At 39.9% G+C, this 17,851-nt stretch overlaps 2 protein-coding genes across 3 annotated transcripts in view; both read right to left on the bottom strand.

Annotated features, from left to right (window-relative positions):
• trpm7 (transient receptor potential cation channel, subfamily M, member 7) overlaps nt 1–1,468 on the bottom strand; it is a 46,786-nt gene extending 45,318 nt beyond the window's left edge. Inside the window, exon 1 of the mRNA XM_088992896.1 lies at nt 1,261–1,468. Within this exon, the coding sequence (XP_088849022.1) occupies nt 1,261–1,263 (3 nt within the window). The 5' untranslated portion in view covers nt 1,264–1,468. The remainder of the gene's footprint in view (nt 1–1,260) is intronic.
• Nucleotides 1,469–2,513: 1,045 nt separating this feature from the next.
• sppl2a (signal peptide peptidase like 2A) lies at nt 2,514–17,357 on the bottom strand. 2 transcript variants are annotated; one of them, XM_088992889.1, is made up of 17 exons: nt 17,205–17,357; nt 14,609–14,719; nt 14,300–14,482; nt 13,012–13,101; nt 12,806–12,939; nt 11,661–11,812; nt 11,489–11,585; nt 11,287–11,388; nt 10,137–10,218; nt 9,782–9,856; nt 9,648–9,701; nt 8,111–8,164; nt 6,265–6,364; nt 6,106–6,186; nt 5,799–5,959; nt 5,359–5,392; nt 2,514–4,072 (listed from the first exon to the last, which is right to left on the bottom strand). In XM_088992889.1, exons 1-17 carry the CDS (start codon nt 17,256–17,258, stop codon nt 4,029–4,031), a joined length of 1,608 nt encoding a protein of 535 aa, XP_088849015.1. In that variant the 5' UTR covers nt 17,259–17,357; the 3' UTR covers nt 2,514–4,028. The 2 variants fall into 2 exon arrangements, with proteins under 2 accessions (XP_088849015.1, XP_088849016.1); XM_088992890.1 differs by lacking the exon at nt 8,111–8,164.
• Between the last annotated feature and the right edge of the window lie 494 nt (nt 17,358–17,851).

The following is a 17,851-nucleotide window of genomic DNA, read 5'->3' as shown; positions in this document are numbered from 1 at the left end:
CGTTTCAACTTTGATAGTTCAAAGGCAGAGTGTAAACTGCAAGTTTAAAATTCCCATCAATCAGGCTCCACAAATAACGCGCACAAGCCATCTGTACGCTTGATGCAAAAAGCTATCAAGCCAGCTAAACAGAACACAATTGACGAGGAACAAGGTAAAATTATCGCAGAGAAAGCACCTACCAGGGATCATTCCTCAAGATAGTGAAAGAAGAAGGCTACATTCCTCATCAAGTGTTTAATGCTGACGAAACCGAACACTCCATTCCATCAAGCCATCAACGACCATCACAAAGGTAAACAAAACGACTTTATTAGTACAGTTTATTTCTTTAATCATAATACCATAGCACATTTATTATACATAAAATAAGGTATATTTTGTGTAGTTTTAAGGCTTGGAAAATTATGTTTTATGGCGACTTGGGAACGAATTATTCTAATTTTAATGGTCTCCTGTGGGAAATTAATTTTTGTGATACACACTTTTCACCTTACACACTGTCTGGGAACCAATTAAGTTCGAAAGACAAGGTATCACTGTAGCTAAAAAATATGTTCGCATTAAAACAATAATAACGACTGAAAAGCAATTTTATATATTGACTACAAGCAAGGGAGTATACAAACTGTTCGTTCCCTGACTGGTTTAACCATATAAACTTAAAAGTTGAGAAAAAAGAAACGACGAGTTTCAGCTCAACGCACGGAAAGTGCCCAGGTGGACGAGTCTAACGCGGGAGCGCATGGCTCCAAAGGCGGTCTCAGCACCGCTCGATCTCCGTGACAGAACAAGCTGTCCAAACGAGTCAGGTGTCTCCTCATTCCAGTGACGACGACTGCTCAGTGGCCATGACAACTTATCTATCAACCACAACTATGTCGTTACGAATATCAACATTTGCGGTTGAAATTCCGGGTTGACGTTGTTATTGACACCGCCGCTAACATCGGGGTTGCTCCTGTAAGCTAGTTAGCATGTAACGCTATTAGCTAGCCACTTTGCGTTCTCTGCGCCCCGAGTGGGGGAGTAAACGTGGGGCTTTTCGTGTAGGAGCCTTTTTACTGCGTGAAAAGGCCAAGGGGTGTCATTGCCAGCAAACATAAGCGATGTCCCTCGTGTCGTATATGCAAAAGTAAGCCCGAGTGGGTAGTTTCCACGCCATCCGCGTTGTTGCGACAACCTACCGGCGCCAATTTGACAAGCCGACAAAAGCGCCTCGAAGGCGGTCTACTAGATGAGGAGGGAGCGGCCACGTACCATTCTTGTCACCGTTGAGAGTCAAAGGGGGCAGCGTCGTGGCTTGTAGCCATCTATCGGCGCTGATCTGTGTTATTAGCTTCGGAGAGAAAGCCCGATGGACGCTGGAGAGACCCGCTTCGGCTGCAGCTCCAACGGAAGGTTGCTTTTTCATAATTGTTCGACTCCAGACTGACGCGGCGTGACGGAGCGGCTGAGTCAGCCGGCCCAGCTCTTACTTGTCACATGGCCGGGGAGGAGCCTCTGACTACATGTGCCTTTGTTTTACTCACATCAGACTGGTCACCCACAAGCGTGGTGGGGTTTTGGGGGTAGAAAATACGTTGCAAGGTAGGCTTACATGAATAAAGACACGAATCTCTCTTTTACAATAAAATATAGATTAAGTCAAATCAAAAATGCTCTTCGCAATGTATTCTACGCACCTACACTCGATTAAACACTGTATTGCGATTAATGTTGTGTTTGAGGCCAGTGAATTGAGCAGTAAAATCTACAATTTTTTTATCATCTCATGCGGCCATTTTGTCTCTTATTGTCCAATGAAAATGACATCATAGTGTTTGTGTCTGTTTGCCGACGTCATCAGACCAAATTTAGAAAACAGGCGAGTTGTGATTGGTCGTCACTTGAGCAACCGCGAAGTCATTTCGGTTGATAAAAAGTGTCAAAATGGCCGCCCCTTTGAAGGGGTATAACACAGTAGATTTTGCTGCTCAATTCATACACCACCTTTTATTAATCCAAATGACATTGCAAGACTCATGGGATCGCATATAAAATATTCTTGAGTATCTGTTGTTATTTTTCATGAAGATCTGGGCTAATCTTGACAATCAACTTTTTCCTTGTCTTTTTAATTCGTTTTATTTTACTTGTATTGGACGGCAAATTTGTTTTAACAGATTAATTTGTCATTTTTTCTCTCTCGATGGACTGATGAACAATAAACAACTTTTAATTCCCATCATCGTATTAGAAAGCAGGAGTTTTAAATTGACAGCACAGAAAATGGTAATTGTTTTGCTTGTTTGATCTGTAACGGATCAGAACATGGAGGAAAAATGATGACCAGTTTACCCAGGTAAAATTTTATTGAAATGTTTATTTTGAGTCAATATTTTGCATAAGTCATTTAACTGCGCTTTCATGAAGGGGGATTGACATCTGAGAAGCATTGCTGTTGAGAGATTGATATTCCAATGTGCAAGATTTTAAATTAAACTATGTCTGATTATCCAAAATAAGTGATCAATTTGATAATTTATTAGTAGTTGGGTAATTGTTGCACTCCTCTGTTGGTCACTTTCTTTTAAGTGTTTTCATAGTGACTTATTTTTATACTTGTAAGAAAGTTAATGCAACTTTAAATATAGAATCAACTTTAAAATTCTTTATACATGTAGTTATCCTTAACCTTGCCCCCCATACCTATCTGACCTTCAAATTTCTATTCCCTCTCGTTCCTTAAGATCCTCTTCCTCCCTCCACCTGTGTGCCCCCGCCCGTCTCAGCTCGATGGGGGTCAGGGCTTTCAGCTGCTCTGCCCTCAAACTCTGGAACTCACTTCCTGCCAACATTCGTAACATCGATTCTCTTCCCACCTTCAAATCCCATCTCAAAACCCACCTATCTAGAATCGCATTTTCTGTGTAGCTCTTTCTCTTGTTTCTATTCATAGTAATTGTATTTTATTTATTGTATTCTATTTGTGATTGTATTTTATTTATTATAGTACCTATGCTTGTATGTGACTGTAAAGTGTCATTGAGAGCTTTGTAAGGCACTTAAAATGAAATGTATTATTATTAAAAAGCTGTTTGTACAGTTAATTCAGGTTTCTTGGCCGCATCAATTTGCATGACTTCTTATGGGGTGGGACAAATGTTTCCCAAATACACACACAAAGGGGTGTTGTTTTAGGTGTGTGAAACCTATTCACAGAAAAACACATTACAACATAATTGTCAATTTAATACAAGGCAACAAACCACATCATAAAAACAACTACAGCCTGGTTCGCACTTCAGAAGTTTAAAGTTGTTGTCAGACTTCTGTTACTTGCAGAAAAACAGTAAAAACAAAAGGTTTGGAGACAGGATGGGGATGGACATTCTGTATGGGCCATGACTGTTTTGATTTTGGATTCCTCACCACACTTTCTGATTGGCTGCATGTCACTATCAACATAGTGCATGCTCGTTTGTCCTCAAGGTATCCCACAAACGGTGAGAGGTTGGGCCAAAACAATCTCACATGTTGAATAATCCGTATTTGAAAGCAGAGCAAATCAAACATCTTTCCGAGCAATCGAGATCAGTTTGAATACACTACACATGGCAGGAATATCTAATGAGATGATTTCTGAAGTCATTATGATAATAGGAGTGCCCTCACAATTGTTAGGAGTGGAGAATCGAGGTTAAAACTGGGCTAATTATCCTGTCGTGAACCAGGCCGAACATAGAAATCCAAAGTTATCAAAAAGTGCCTACACTCATAATTAGAGTAAAGTGCTTTCTATTATTATGTTTTAAATCGTTTCCAAGGCAGAGTGTGTAGGCAAAGATGTGACAGTTTTTTGTTCTGAAATTGTAAGAGAGGCGCTGAAAAAAAAAACATTTCCAATGCTACAAAAAAAAAAAAAAAAAAAAAGAACACCCACACATTGTGTGGTCTGCAAAGCAGTCAAAATTAATCCGGATTGATCGAAGAAGAATTTCAGAGTAAAATGGACAAATAAGAAATGCCAATAGTTGACTTGGAGGTCAGCATGGTTCTGCTTCTATTGGGTGGTGGTCACTTCTTGCCTCTGTAAAGAGAATGGAAAGATTCAAATCTATGTTGTTGTTTCCATGAAACGACGAGAGTGAGTGTGACGGACAACGCAGACATCAATCTATCAAACTCCATGCCACAACAATACCACCATAGCAGGATACGGATGACGATATGAATGCTAAACAGCAATAGAGAGTGAATGGGTGAGGAACAAAAGCCTGTGAGCAAAAAAAAAAAAACATGCAATATTATATGCGTTTTTCTATAATTAGCTTATCTCATTGTTTCAGAAATTTTATTTGCTTGTCGGAGAATTAAAGAAAAAAGAAACCAAAACAGTTAAGTCTATGGTGAGTTACCATGCAAAACCCCATTTGTGTATGGGCTTTCTCCCACGCCAATTAAATGTTTGAATACAAGTGTGAATGTTTGTTTGTCTGTATTTGCCGTGCAATTAGCAAGCAAATCGTCAAAGGTGTACCCCAAATTTACAGAGACAGGCTCTAGCTCAGTGGTGCTCAATGCGTCGATCGCGATCGACCTATCGATCTCCAAGGTACTATAGATCGCGTGACATTTGTCATGAACTGACGCTATACAATAAAGTTGAGTTGTTTTGGGCGAAAAAAACCTCGACGTTAGCCAATCAGCCATCCCTTTGCTTGATTGGCACACCGGACAACCAATCATATGACATCTCATTATTAGGTACACTGTGCGTGCTGAAACAACGCAAAGTTAACAAGCTAGTCGTTAGTTACATCCTAATTTTCGTTCGGTTTTATCCTCTTAAACGTAAGATAGGGTATAAAAACGAGTGTGGGAGCTGTACCAAGTCAGAAGGGAAAAAAAAGTATCACTTTCATATGGAATGGGAGTGGGACTTTTTTTTCCACGATGACATTTTCCAAGTGCGTTTGTCTCGTCTGCCAGTTATCGGCGTGAACTCAGGTCATGGCAAAAAAATTATGTTGTGCTACATATGCGGTTATACATCAACATAAGTTGCAAGAATCGTCAATATATTTCTTCATAAATATAACGGGTAGATCACTTTGACTTGGTCATTTCAAAAGAAGCTCCCGTGTTGAAAAAGTGTGAGCACCCCTGCTCTAGCTGATCCCTGGCCCTTTTGAAGAAAAGCGCGATAGAAATCAGATGGATGCATAGGGACACCTAGTGGTGAATTCACGACAGAAGCGTCCATAGTTAACATTTTCATGATCACTAAAATGGGGAAAAATGAGTTAAAAGAGGTTAAAATAATCAGGCATGACACAAGAGAAGAGCTGTTGGGAGGGATAAAGAGGAGCACACCTGGCAACAAAGGTTCTTGTGAGGAATCCAACACCTGATGAAGACAAAAGAGCCAGGTCACAATGTGATCGATCTCTTACCATAAAAAAAACACAAACCTACAACTTGACACGCTCTTGCTTTCCCACACGTATGTTACACAGGCAATTTCTCATGCCCACATTATCGCAGTCATCCTCAAAGAAACCATTTCCTGCCAGTTTTGTGGTTTTGTATGTTTTTTTTCCACTGAGAGGGATTCACGGTCAGTCAGTCAGGACACACATTGCTCAAGCGGCGGCATCGTGTCAGCGACAACCACACACAGCTAAATAAACCATGTTTTTTTTAACGCGCACACAGAATCAACTGCTCGCAACAAACCGTGACTACCGAGTGAATAAACTCACATCATGATAAAAATTAAATCATGGAGATATGTTCACCATCACTCTGCTCACCTCATAGGAGGTCCCGTTCCAGAACTGCCTCATTTCTCCCCTATAGGCCGCCACTGCCGCAGAGGTTATCAGGGTGAAGGGCACCAGGTAGAGCAAAGCCGGCTGGCCCATCTTCGACAGCAACATCACGGCAAACGTTGTTATCATTCCCAGCAGATAGGCTACGCATAAAATGGGACAGCAAGATAAAAAACCAAGACAAAAATTAGGGTGACACCTTTCAGTGAGTTGAGATACTCAATGGTGTTACATAACAGTGTAGAGAGGGTGAATGTAATGAAGGCAGGTCTTTTTGGAGGTACAGTACCTGTACAGCAGGTGGAGAAGTAGATCTTTGTGGGGCTGTTGATCCAAACATCAAACCGGCTGCAATAAGCCACCAAAAGACCTGATGAATCAAAAGACATGGTGAAATATCAGCATGCGCGTCTTATTTATGAGTAGAGATGGAAGTGGGCAGACTCACCTGGCACGATGATATCTCCATAACCCAGAATGGAAAACTGCATCCCACACAAGTTCTGAGCCCAGGCTGAGAATTGCGGGACACGCAACACGACGGGAAGCTGAAAGGTGGATGAAGTTTTGCTTATGAATGATTTCGTTATCATTGTGAAAGATTGAAAAGAAAAACAGAACAAAATGGGGTGAAGAGCTTTCAGCCACTCTGCTCCCAAACTCTGGAACTCATTTCCACCCAACATACGTAATATTGACTCCCTTCCCACTTTCAAATCCTACCTCAAAATCCATCTGTTTAAAATTGCATTCATGGTTTAGTTTAAATCAGCTGTTTTATTATTTATCATTTATTTATGGTTTTATTTTCTGTATATTGTTCTTTTAATTGTAAAGTATCATTGGGTGTTTTGAAAGGCGCTTGGAAATTAAATGTATTATCTTGTTTCAAGATTGAACTTTAATTTGTGCATCACATTTTTTGCCATGTTGTAAGTTATAAATAGGCTCAGAAAAAAATACACACATTTCAGAATGGAACCTATAACCCATAATATTAATTATTTTATGACATATTATATTATGAGAACCTGATGTACGAGAGCAAAAAAGGCAGATTTGGAACCAGTGGAAAAAAAAAGTCTAAAAAGGTTTACAAGAAAGTCTTAAAAAAATGACCTGTGCTATTTTTAAACTGCTTGAGCAATCTAGCTCTTTGTTTTTTAAATATTTGAAAAAAAACACAGATGTAACATACTTGTCATCGTGGTTATAAACCACAAATTCAACAGCCATATTAGTAATAATGTTAGTAAGATAACATTAATTCCACTGTAACTAAGCCATGCGGGACATAGGTAAAATGAACATGATGGGCGTTGCCGGAGGGAAAGGTCCGTGTTACAATGATAACACATCATGGAGCTTGCCACATATATGGCTGTTAGTCGTATTACTATTCATATATGAGGGAAGAAATGAAGAAATGCTTATTTTAACTGACAAACTGATGCAAAACTGCTTATAACCGGCGCCAATATTGTCACTGGTTGCCATGACAACAAAAACATAAATCCGAAGATTCACATAGAAACATTTAACAACTTTACAAAACAACAAGTCCGAATATATTCTATTTTTGTTGTCATGGCTACCAATGACAATATGGGTGCCAATTACATTGCTTTTCTTTGAGTCTTGGTGAGTGTTCATGAGTAGTTGGTTTGGATTGGATTTGCCTTTATTAGTCTCGCAGTGAAGAAATTTACATTTCACAGCAGCAAAGCGATGAAAGGAATGAAAGTAGAAAAACAAAATACATGAGCTGCTGGAAAGGCAGTCACTCTCAAAAGAACAAAAAAACTAATAAATAATATGACAACACAAAGACACGGAGAGTCATTCATTCTTAAGCACTTTCTGTACCCTCTTTGTTACATGAAGCAGTTCTAGATGAAAGAGGAGCCGACCCATTAAGTGTGAAATTAAACAGTAGAAAGTGTGTCTGTGAATGAGCGCCACTCATTCATGTGATCTGCATCAAACTGATAATAATCAAATCAGTAGGCAATCTCACACTCCCTATAAAAATTGTCACATTCTATAAAATCAAATTACTCTAAATTCAACAGAATTTTTGTCACAATATATTGAGATAACTTACTATCATTGTGAAATTGAGTTATGAATAGTGTTTGAAATATAGGACCACTATTTGTCTTATTTAGAGGGGCGGGGTGTTTTGGGACTTTAATTGAGGCATGGGATTGGTGGGAAAAGGAAAAAAATAAACACTCAACTGAATGTTACATGGCAGACATGTTTCGTGTCGAGATTCAAAAAATCAGTCTTACTGTTTCAGTTGGAGGCTCGGGTTCAGCCGGCACCTCCACAACGTTACTTTGTCTCTGTGACAGAGCCCCGCCAAACCCCAGTGCACAGTTAAGTCAACAGCAGGCAGCGCAGATGTTAATCAAGTCACACATTGACACAGAGATTAGGTTGAAGCCCTCCCATTTACCATTATTATCCAGTCAAACTACAGTGATACCTCGGCTTACGAACGCTTTAGCTCACGAACCTTTCGCCTTACAAACATTACATTCGCGAGAATATAATATTGGCATACAAACTAGTTTTCGGTGGACGAACCAAATCACACAGCGCCACGGTGGCTGGCAGACTAGTTTCCACACCCACTTCCTTTGAGTGCAGATGCGGCTTGTTATTGAGTGGAGTACTTTTGCTATTATGGGACTGAAAAAGACCCCACCACATGCTAGTGTTAAGCCGTAGAGGACACAAAAGAAAATGACGGTAGAAGGAGATCATCGAAAAACACGAACGAGGTGTGCGTTTGTGTGGCTTTGCGTCCCAGTATGCTAAGTCGACCATTGCTACGTGTGACTCAGGGTGTTTCTGTGTTGTCTAAGCAACGGTCTTAGGCAACAGAAGAGGTTGAAAAACTTCTGTTGATTTGGATCAACGAAAAGCAGCTAGTAGGGGACAGTGGTGAGGGTATTATCATCGAGAAAGCACGGCAACTTCACTCGAATATCGTCAAGAGGCAACTACATCAATGACCATCACAAAGGGAAATAAAATGACTTTATTATATAGTACAGTTGATTTCTTTCATTACAATCCAATAGCACATTTATTGTACATAAAATAAGGTATATTGTGTGTAGTTTAAATGCGTATTTCATAGAAAATTATGTTTTACGGCAGGGTGGTCAAAGTAATTGTTTGCCACGGGCCACATTGTAGTTACGTTTTCCTCTCGAGGGTCGTTATGAATTTGGGGAAGCCATTAGAATGTTGAATCCCCTCCACATATTACATATAGAGCGCACAACAAATTAATGAATAACTAGTTTTCAAATCTGAAGTCAAGAAGAATGACTGTTATTGTGGTTTACATCCAAAAATATGAAATTTTGGTTCGGATTTTAGCAAGCATCATGGAATTTTACAAGTTTGATTTGCTTTCACGGGCCGAAAAAAATGATGTGGCGGGCCAGATTTGGCCCGCTGGCCTTGACTTTGACACCTGTGTTTTACGGGGACCTGGGAACGGATTATTCTCATTTATAATGGTTTCTTATGGGAAATAAATGTTTGGAAGACGAACTTTTCGCCTGACACTTTCTGGGAATCAATGAAGTTCTTAAGCTGCGGTATCACTGTATTTTCTATGGGTAAGCAGGTTTTCAAAATGGAGGTGTAGCAGTGGCCTAGAACATTCAACAATAAATGTTACACCATACTCAATAAGAATTAAGAAGAAGAATTAAGAAGAATTAATGAGGTAAAAGAAAAAAAAATGAGGAAAAGGCGCTCAGATATATTTAGGCCCAAAAAACATAAGAAATTACACGGAGGCTTTACCTTCTCTGATGCGCCCGGGCCCAAAGCAACCTGCACCATGATGCTCACACCATCCTGCGAAAAGATTGCCAAGCAGACATCTTATGATCACATTTCCGTCCGAAATTTGCCTAACGTACATGGACATGTGATACCTTGGTGAAGAAAGGTGTGATGAAAACAAAGAAGACATCATAAACAAGCAGAAGGGTCAGGAGAATCACGCAGATCTGTCAATGCAAGCAAAGAAAAATATTTAAAGAAATACACTCATGAAATCCTGGTTTGTTTAGTCCTGCTCAAGATTAACAAAGGGTCAAAGGTGATGAAAACAACATCCTTGGCAGACAATAACAGGAATGATAATATTGTGGCTCTGATTTACAGTGTTCCCCCATGGATTCACGGATTGAAACATTTCCATCTTTCGTTTTTCTTATGCTCAGATAAAAGCTCTTTCTAATGTGAAAACTCAATTTGCGTGCCAAAAACAGCAAGGGAGCATTCAACCTTGAAACTGGACAGCGAGATGGTCCTTATGAAGTTGAGGCAGAAAACAACTCCCAGGAGATCCTGCAAGATCCATATCCACCTTCAAAAAAACACACACACTTTTAACACACATTGTTAGGAGTATTTCTTAACTCATTCACTGCCAGACGATGTGCAAAAATGTGTCCAGGGTTTTTGTCATTTTCACTCCAATTGCAGGACCCACAGAATATTGAGTTTTAGGACTACATAAACATTCAATGAAGCGTAAGAAACCTTAGACTATCATCTTTCATCAAAAAAAAAAGTTTATTTCGAGCTGACTTGGTTGTAGAGTTATCTGCATTGAAAGTGGGTGTGGATGTACAAAAGGTAAAAGCTGCCCCCTCGTGGGAGGAAAAAACATTGCCAGAGGTCTGACCGAAGCGTTAAACGCAAGAAAAAACAAAACCTGAACAAATTTGGGAATGGCTCTCCACGTCATGCTTTTCAATTCCCAAATAAATACGTGAATGAAAGTGAATGAGTTTAACTCATTTACTGCCAGACGTAAAAAACATGTCCACTCCAGTGCCAGGGTTTTTGTCATTTTCATTCCAGGACCCACAGAATATTAAGTTTTAGGACTACATAAACATCCAAAACAGAGTTAGAAACCTTACTCTCTTCTTTCACCAGAAAAAAAAGAGTTAATTTCTAAATTATATGGGGCGGCTGTCCAAAAAATACAATGCAATATATACATCTTGACTTATACAGTGCTTTAACAACATCTGAAGCTGCAAGAAAGCGTTAACATGGAAAAAAGGAAAATGCTGCCTTCTTGTGAAAAAAAAAAAAAGTGCCAGAGGCCATGGCCAGCGCTTTATCAACACCCAAGCATGAAAAACGTCATGCTTTTCAATTCACAAATACATTTTTAAATTAATTAATCGGGCCCTTTAATTAATATTGTACAGTGTACACAGCTCCAGTAAGACTGAAGTAAATCCGAGTTTCAATTTACGATGCAATTAAGAGTCTCGAAGAGTCCAAATAAATCTCAAACAACATCAAGTCACTTGTTGCAAGTCACGCCAGCCCCCTAAAAAAAACATTAATTTGTGACTAACCAAATAATCAAATTAGCAACTCTAACTACCCGTTCACTCATTTGCATACTAAGTACCTGTCTTCATTTCTGTAGACACCCCAGACCACACAGATGCTTATGCACACAGAGGCCACAATGAGACATCTCAATGAAAAGTTCCTGTTTAAAATGGTGAAGCTGAAAAGAGAAAGACGGATTAAACAAAGGAAGCCGTTCCATGGCCATTTCACTTGTACCACTCATGGTTACAAATGTAAGATTATAAGAATGCAAATACCTTCCGTTGGGGCAGCCCAATTTCTCCAACATCGCATCGATGCAACTGAACAGTGCGGTGGCAGAGGCGATGCAAAATATGCCGATCATGACATAAACTGAGACAGAGCAGAAGTGTGTCAAAATCATTGCAATATTTAGGTTGAAAATGATTCCTTTCCTATCCCACCTACTTAGAATATTGTAGAAGTAATACATGAGGAGGAGCATGCCAAACATGAGGCCGACAAAGATGAGCACTTTGCAAGGAGAGTACAGGGCAAGGTCTACGCTCTCTGCTTTGTTGTCTCCGTTTGCTTCTCCCCCGCTCAAATTCAACCGCTCTCTGTCACAAACACATTATTATATTTATAATAGACTTAAACTACATTTTCAATATATTGTAAACTGATATTCATGTTACAAATTATGAACATGTCATGTCAACAGAATCCTGAATATATATTGGAAAAAAAATATTCCCATTAAAGGACAACTGACGTCTCGGGACAAGTTGTGTCCATAATTTGTAAAATGGCTTCAAATGACTTCTACTGGGCGTATTTTAATAAGATTCCACCGCATATAGCTATATTTTACGTTTTAAGACTCGCGCTGAACATTCAGGAAGTCTTGTTTTTGAGTTGGTGAAGAGTCCTCACGTGACGTCAGAAAAGGACCGCCTCCTGACCGAAAAAAGACACATTGTAGCGTCTTTCCATCACATCAATGTATTTTGCTGTACTGTTTTTTTTTGAAAACCGTGTGTTACATCCAAAAGTCGCCAGCAGAGGGAGTCCAAGCTCCATGGAAGGAATTTATCAGCCTGTGGAAACGGGCTGATTCATTCCTCACAGCTCGGTGGCCATTTTCTTACCTCTTTTTGGGTGAGACATTCCCCCCCCCACCCGTTTGCCTCAAAATGACACGGAATAAATTCTTTAATCGATTGCAAACATGTATGCTTTCCTCTACAGAACTATTTGAATCATATTCATAACTGGTTGTGTAACAAGAAAGCATATTCTCCGAATCTGAAGCCATTGTTTTGATTCTCCAGCAATGCAAGACGTCTTGGCGTGACGTCACGAACTGGGGGCGGGACTTTCTGAAAATGCCCAATTCGCAGCTCAATTTTTTGCAGATGTTGGACACTAAGTCGTTTTTATTGGTGTTTTGCATTTCAATAAAAATATCATACTGCGTGTTTTGGATATTTTAGATGCTATAAAACGTTTTTCTGATGTCAGTTAAAAAACAAAAAAAGTGACGTCGGTTACCCATTAAGTCAGGGGTCCCTAACCACTGATTTGCAGATTCACGGAGAGTTAACTCTGACCTCTCACAGGCTCCGTTCCAGTATCCGCCTAAGGCAACGGTAGCGATGGAGATCAGTAGCATGACACTAATGCTGGCGTCGACCAAAGAGGTGGGCGGTGCATAAAGCCTTGCCTGCATCCCATCACCGAAAACCTGATTGAACCGTGACATCATTTCATAACGTTCAACCCTTTTGCTGCTCAATGAAAAAAAGGGGGGACTGACCTGTTGTGCTTTTATCAAGTCCCTGTACCTCATGAGGGCCAGAGGAATTTGAACCTTTGAATAATCTGAGCCATTGGCCGATGGAGTGATCTGAAAAAGTAAATTGATCAAAAGACAAACAAGCCTGCTCAAAACATTTCATGTGCTTGCCTAAACATGTTGGACCCTCGGCATCCTGCCCACCATCTTTTCCAGCTACTCCCCTCAGGCAGGCGCGACTAAGCCATGTGCACCAAATCCAGCAGACATTTAAATAGCTTCTTCCCCCGTCGCCATTAACTCTCTAAACAGTAACCCAAATCTAAGCCTTTTTGCAATTTTGCACAACACTGTGGAGGAGCATCCGATTTATAATTATTGTACTCTGTACTCACTTGAATAATGAAAACAATAAATATGATTCTAATTCTGATATTTCATTCTACCTCTGTTTACGTTACTTTGCACATTGTCTCACGGTTGTTCCGGAGAGGTACCACTTATATGAAGGAATTAGATTAGATTAGCCTTTATTAGTGTCCTCCATACTTATTTGCCATGTCTTTTTTTATGATTATAATGGTGCAGGGTGTTCTACCGGAGACAAATTCCTTGTGTGTTCTATCTACATCATGGGTCTCAAACTCGCAGCCCGTGGGCCAAATGCGGCCCCGAAAGAATATTTTGCGGCCGGCCTTGATACGAAAGATTAATGTTAGTGCGGCCCGCATGATTGATATGAATGAAGCTGAACAAGTAGGCAAGATAAGCAATGTTTAGGACAGTTAATGTTCAATATTTTCTTTATGTTAAGAAAGTTAAAGGTTAAAGAACTGTGAATACAGAGATTTGAAACTTTATTAAAATAATTGGTTTTCCTGTGTTTTTTTCAGTCATCTGTAACTGCCTTATCATCATTAAATTATTTATTGCTGGTTCATTTATTTTTTATTAATTTTTCCATTTATTCGTTTAATTCATGTTTGTGTGTTAAAAATAAAGATTTTGAGAACATTGGAATGTTTTATCAGTGATTTTCTTGTGGAAAAACCGATGCGGCCCAGCCTCACCCAGACTCTGCCTCCAGCGGTCCCCGGGTAAATTGAGTTTGAGACCCCTGATCTACATACTTGGCCAATAAAGACGATTTTGATTATCATGTTATTGCTTTTGGCATCCTCTTGTGGAATAATGGTACCAAGGAACACTGTTGAAGTGATTGATGAGATTTCATTGTGTACTTGGCTACTTTTTTTAATGGCATTGAATGACAGACGAGTATAAACCTTCAGAGAAGTTTAGAAATTACCAGGGTTATGTTGGAAGCAATGAGCAATGTTGTGGCACCGAGGGACTGAGCAACCAGAGCCTTTTGGCTGAAAGTACAGTCCCCTCTCATCACCACCAAGGCTTTACCCTTCACCGCATCAGGACTGACTCCGGAGGGATCACACAACATGGTGGATGTCAAATTCACTAGTGGGTATGCCACCTGAAAGACACAAGACAAAAAGATGACAACTTCATCATCAACGAGATTAATATTAAATATGAGGTGTGGTCCAAATAAAACCTATTTATTATTATATGAGTGAGGATCATTTTTAAAAGTGCTTACAGCAGCATCAAGGCTTTCCGCGAGGGGTGTCCATGAGTGATTGTAAAGGATGCAAAATTCTTGTTCTCTGCTTCCGCTTGAAATGTGCAGGATGGCCTCTTGGCAGTGCACCTGCATGAGGGTTCAAAATGAACATCCATTTCACACAAAAAAATCACGATTCCAAATACTTGATGAGTTGCATTTCATATAAATGACGACATGTTAGACATTGTTATGGCCCTGTGAAACAATATTATGGCAAACACCAAGAGTATTAAAGGACAACCGACGTCTCCGGACAAGTTGCGTCCATAATTTGTGAAATAGCATCAAATGACTTCTACTGGGCGTATTTTAATAAGATTCCACCGCGCATAGCTTTATTTTACGTTTTAAGACCCGCTCTGAACATTCAGGAAGTCTTGTTTTTGAGTTGGGAATGAGTCCGTACGTGACATCATGAAGGGACCACCCCCTGACCATAAAAAAGACGCATTGTAGCGTCCTTCCATCACGTCAATGTATTTTGCTGTACATGTTTGGTTTGAGAACCGTGTTGCACCCGAAAGTTTCATTCATTCAGTACTGTTTTTGAATGGGAGGAATGTCGGAGCCATTTGACTACCATCGTTGGACAGCTCTGCGAGCTCTGTGGAACTGTTGCGGCTTGGAATTGAAGCAGACTTATGTGGAACAGGAGATGTGAGACAATCTCTTTTCGTCAATGGATGCTACAGCTGCGTGTTTGCTTTCAACATTTAGCTTGTAGTTGACGTGCACATTCCACCATGATGTCCCTGATCCACTGGTGGAGGGACGCTTTGGTGGAGGGACTTCAAGACGGCGCCGCGAGAGTGGCTGCCTGTCCAGCAGCTCATGTATTTTGTTTTTCTGCTTTCGTTCCTTTCATCACTTTGCTGCTGTGAGATGTAAATTTCTCCACTGTGAGACTAATAAAGGCATATCCAATCCAATCCTTTCCTCTTCAGAACTATTCGAATCATATTCATAACTGGATGTGTAACAAGCAAACATATTCTCCGAATCTAAAGCCATTGTTTGGATTCTCCAGCAATGAAAGACGTCTTGGCGTGACGTCACGAACTGGGGGCGGGACTTTCTGAAAATGCCCAATTTGCAGCTCAATTTTTGAAGATTTTGGACACTTTAAGTCATTTTTATTGGTGTTTTGCGTTTGACTAAAAATATCATACTGTGTGTTTTTGGTATTTTAGATGCTATCAAACGTCTTTCTGATTTTTTATTTTTTTATTTTTATTTTTTTATTAATTCAAATGGCATGCAAACATACAAAGCAACAGAAACAAACAAACAACACTGCAAACAAAACACAAAAAAAGTAGACAAAACCATTGGTTTTGAATAGCTTGTGGAGCTTCTAAAAGTACATCTGAGGTGTGTCTCAGCAAATCTTTCTGCATACTTGATATGTTCCAAATAGTTGGCAACATACATTAGGTGACATAATCGCGTATGAGGCAGTACCTGATCGCACAGGAAATAGGAGTTCCTGACAGATAATCATTATACAAGAAGAAAAAAGAGAGAAGAACAAAATAGAAGAGAGAGAGAGCGGGGTGCCAGGGGTTTTAAACATTTCATTGAGTCTGCACAATATAGTGAAATTGACAAAAAAGAGGGGGGGGGGGGGGGGACACCAGATGAATTCGGCAAGCACATCATCCTATGCCATATTTCATCAACAAATCATGTGTTTTGATAGCATTTGGGTCGGCAGATGGTTGAATTGTTTTCTGGTATATTTTCATTTCATTTTGTAATATTACAAATAGGGGTTTCCTCCCACAAAATTTAGATTTATTAATATGATGTTTGGCAAGAAAAACTAATAAATTAATAATAAAATATTTATCGTTGGTCTTGTTGTAATATCCAAAAACGTCTTTCTGATGTCAGTTAAAATGACAAAGAAGTGCCGTCGGTTGTCCTTAAAGCTTCAGGACGCCAACAAATCACAGTGAGGCTCTCTGGGGCAAGTCTGGGGATTGATGTAGGTCAACCGTGATTTGGGATGTGCTTTTAAAATTACAACCCTTGCGATATATATATATGGCGTGACGACCTTTGTGCAACCATAACTATTATCTACACCGTGATGAAATTAGGTTTGACACACTTGCTTTCTTTCGATTGAATGCAGAACTACAGTTCCGTTCATTGAGAAACCCGTTTGCTACCGAGTCATGAAACAGTTACCGAGTCATGAAACAGTTTAAAGTTCAATTGTCTACGTGGGTAAGCGGACAGTCATCCCACCCAAAAATAACGTCTCAGCACAAATTATATTTTACCATTAAAAAAAAGAACACATATTATCCACGCACGCGCAATTGGTGTCAAGTAAAGACAAACCAAAACTTGTCAGCAGTCTTTCTTATCGTGCTTGACAATATAACATCGTTTTAATTGATACATAGTATATACTGAACATAAATATGATAATATGGGGCAGTTTATTGCGTTTGTTACGTTTCGCGTGTAACTCGACTTTGACTTGACAACCTTATTTCCAGAAGTGGTCATTTTAACCATTCGGCCCCCGCCTTTTTGTTATTTTCCCTCTCACACATACCTGAAACGTCAGGAAGGTAACCACCACGAAAACAAATATGATTGCTGTATCCATCTCTTCGACTGTAAATTCCTCACATTGAGGACTTCGTGAGGCAATCGCTGTGCCTTCGTATAAGCGTTCCCTACGTTTAACAGTTGCAAGCTATGTGACTACTTCCGCAATCGGTAGGGTGGCACGTGACTCACCGAGCCAATTATATGCCTGTTTGGACAACAAAACGACACAGATATTAAGTATCGCTTAGAGTTGATACGTTTCCAACGAAGTACTAGTTACGTGAGAAGTCAAGTCAAAGTTGACTGTCTTGTACACTTTCCACCAGCGCTTACAGATGACTCGCTTGTTTTTTTTGAAGGACACTAGTATCTGTACTTGCCAGTTGCCACCTTCGACTAGGAGCTGTTTTCCACACCTTCTTTTCCTTTTGGCTTTTCCCTTCAGGAGTCGCCACAGCGAATCAGTGTCCTCCATCTTCAGAGGTTTGATTCGCATGTTTGTTTTGGCCAAACTTTTATGTCGGATGCCCTTTCTTACACAACCCTCTGTATTTATCCGGGCTTGGGACCAGCACAAGAAGACACTGGCTTATGTCCCCTTGTGGCTACAGAACAAGCAACTCTATGAACTTAATAAAGATGCTCAGA

This window comes from Hippocampus bargibanti, linkage group LG03, assembly GCF_051943395.1.
Source record: "Hippocampus bargibanti isolate YZ-2025 linkage group LG03, ASM5194339v1, whole genome shotgun sequence".
Lineage (NCBI taxonomy): Eukaryota > Metazoa > Chordata > Actinopteri > Syngnathiformes > Syngnathidae > Hippocampus > Hippocampus bargibanti.
Note: the sequence above shows the minus strand (reverse complement) of the source record. Positions and strands in the feature narration are given on the sequence as shown.

Excerpts from the sequence above, each read along its gene's own strand:
- sppl2a (XM_088992889.1), bottom strand. The coding sequence starts at position 17,258 with ATGGATACAGCAATCATATTTGTTTTCGTGGTGGTTACCTTCCTGACG. Across the intron at positions 12,940-13,011 it reads ACTTGATAAAAGCACAACAG|GTTTTCGGTGATGGGATGCA; the intron begins GTCAGTCCCCCC and ends CGGTTCAATCAG. Across the intron at positions 10,219-11,286 it reads GTCTACAGAAATGAAGACAG|GTGGATATGGATCTTGCAGG; the intron begins GTACTTAGTATG and ends GTTTTTTTGAAG.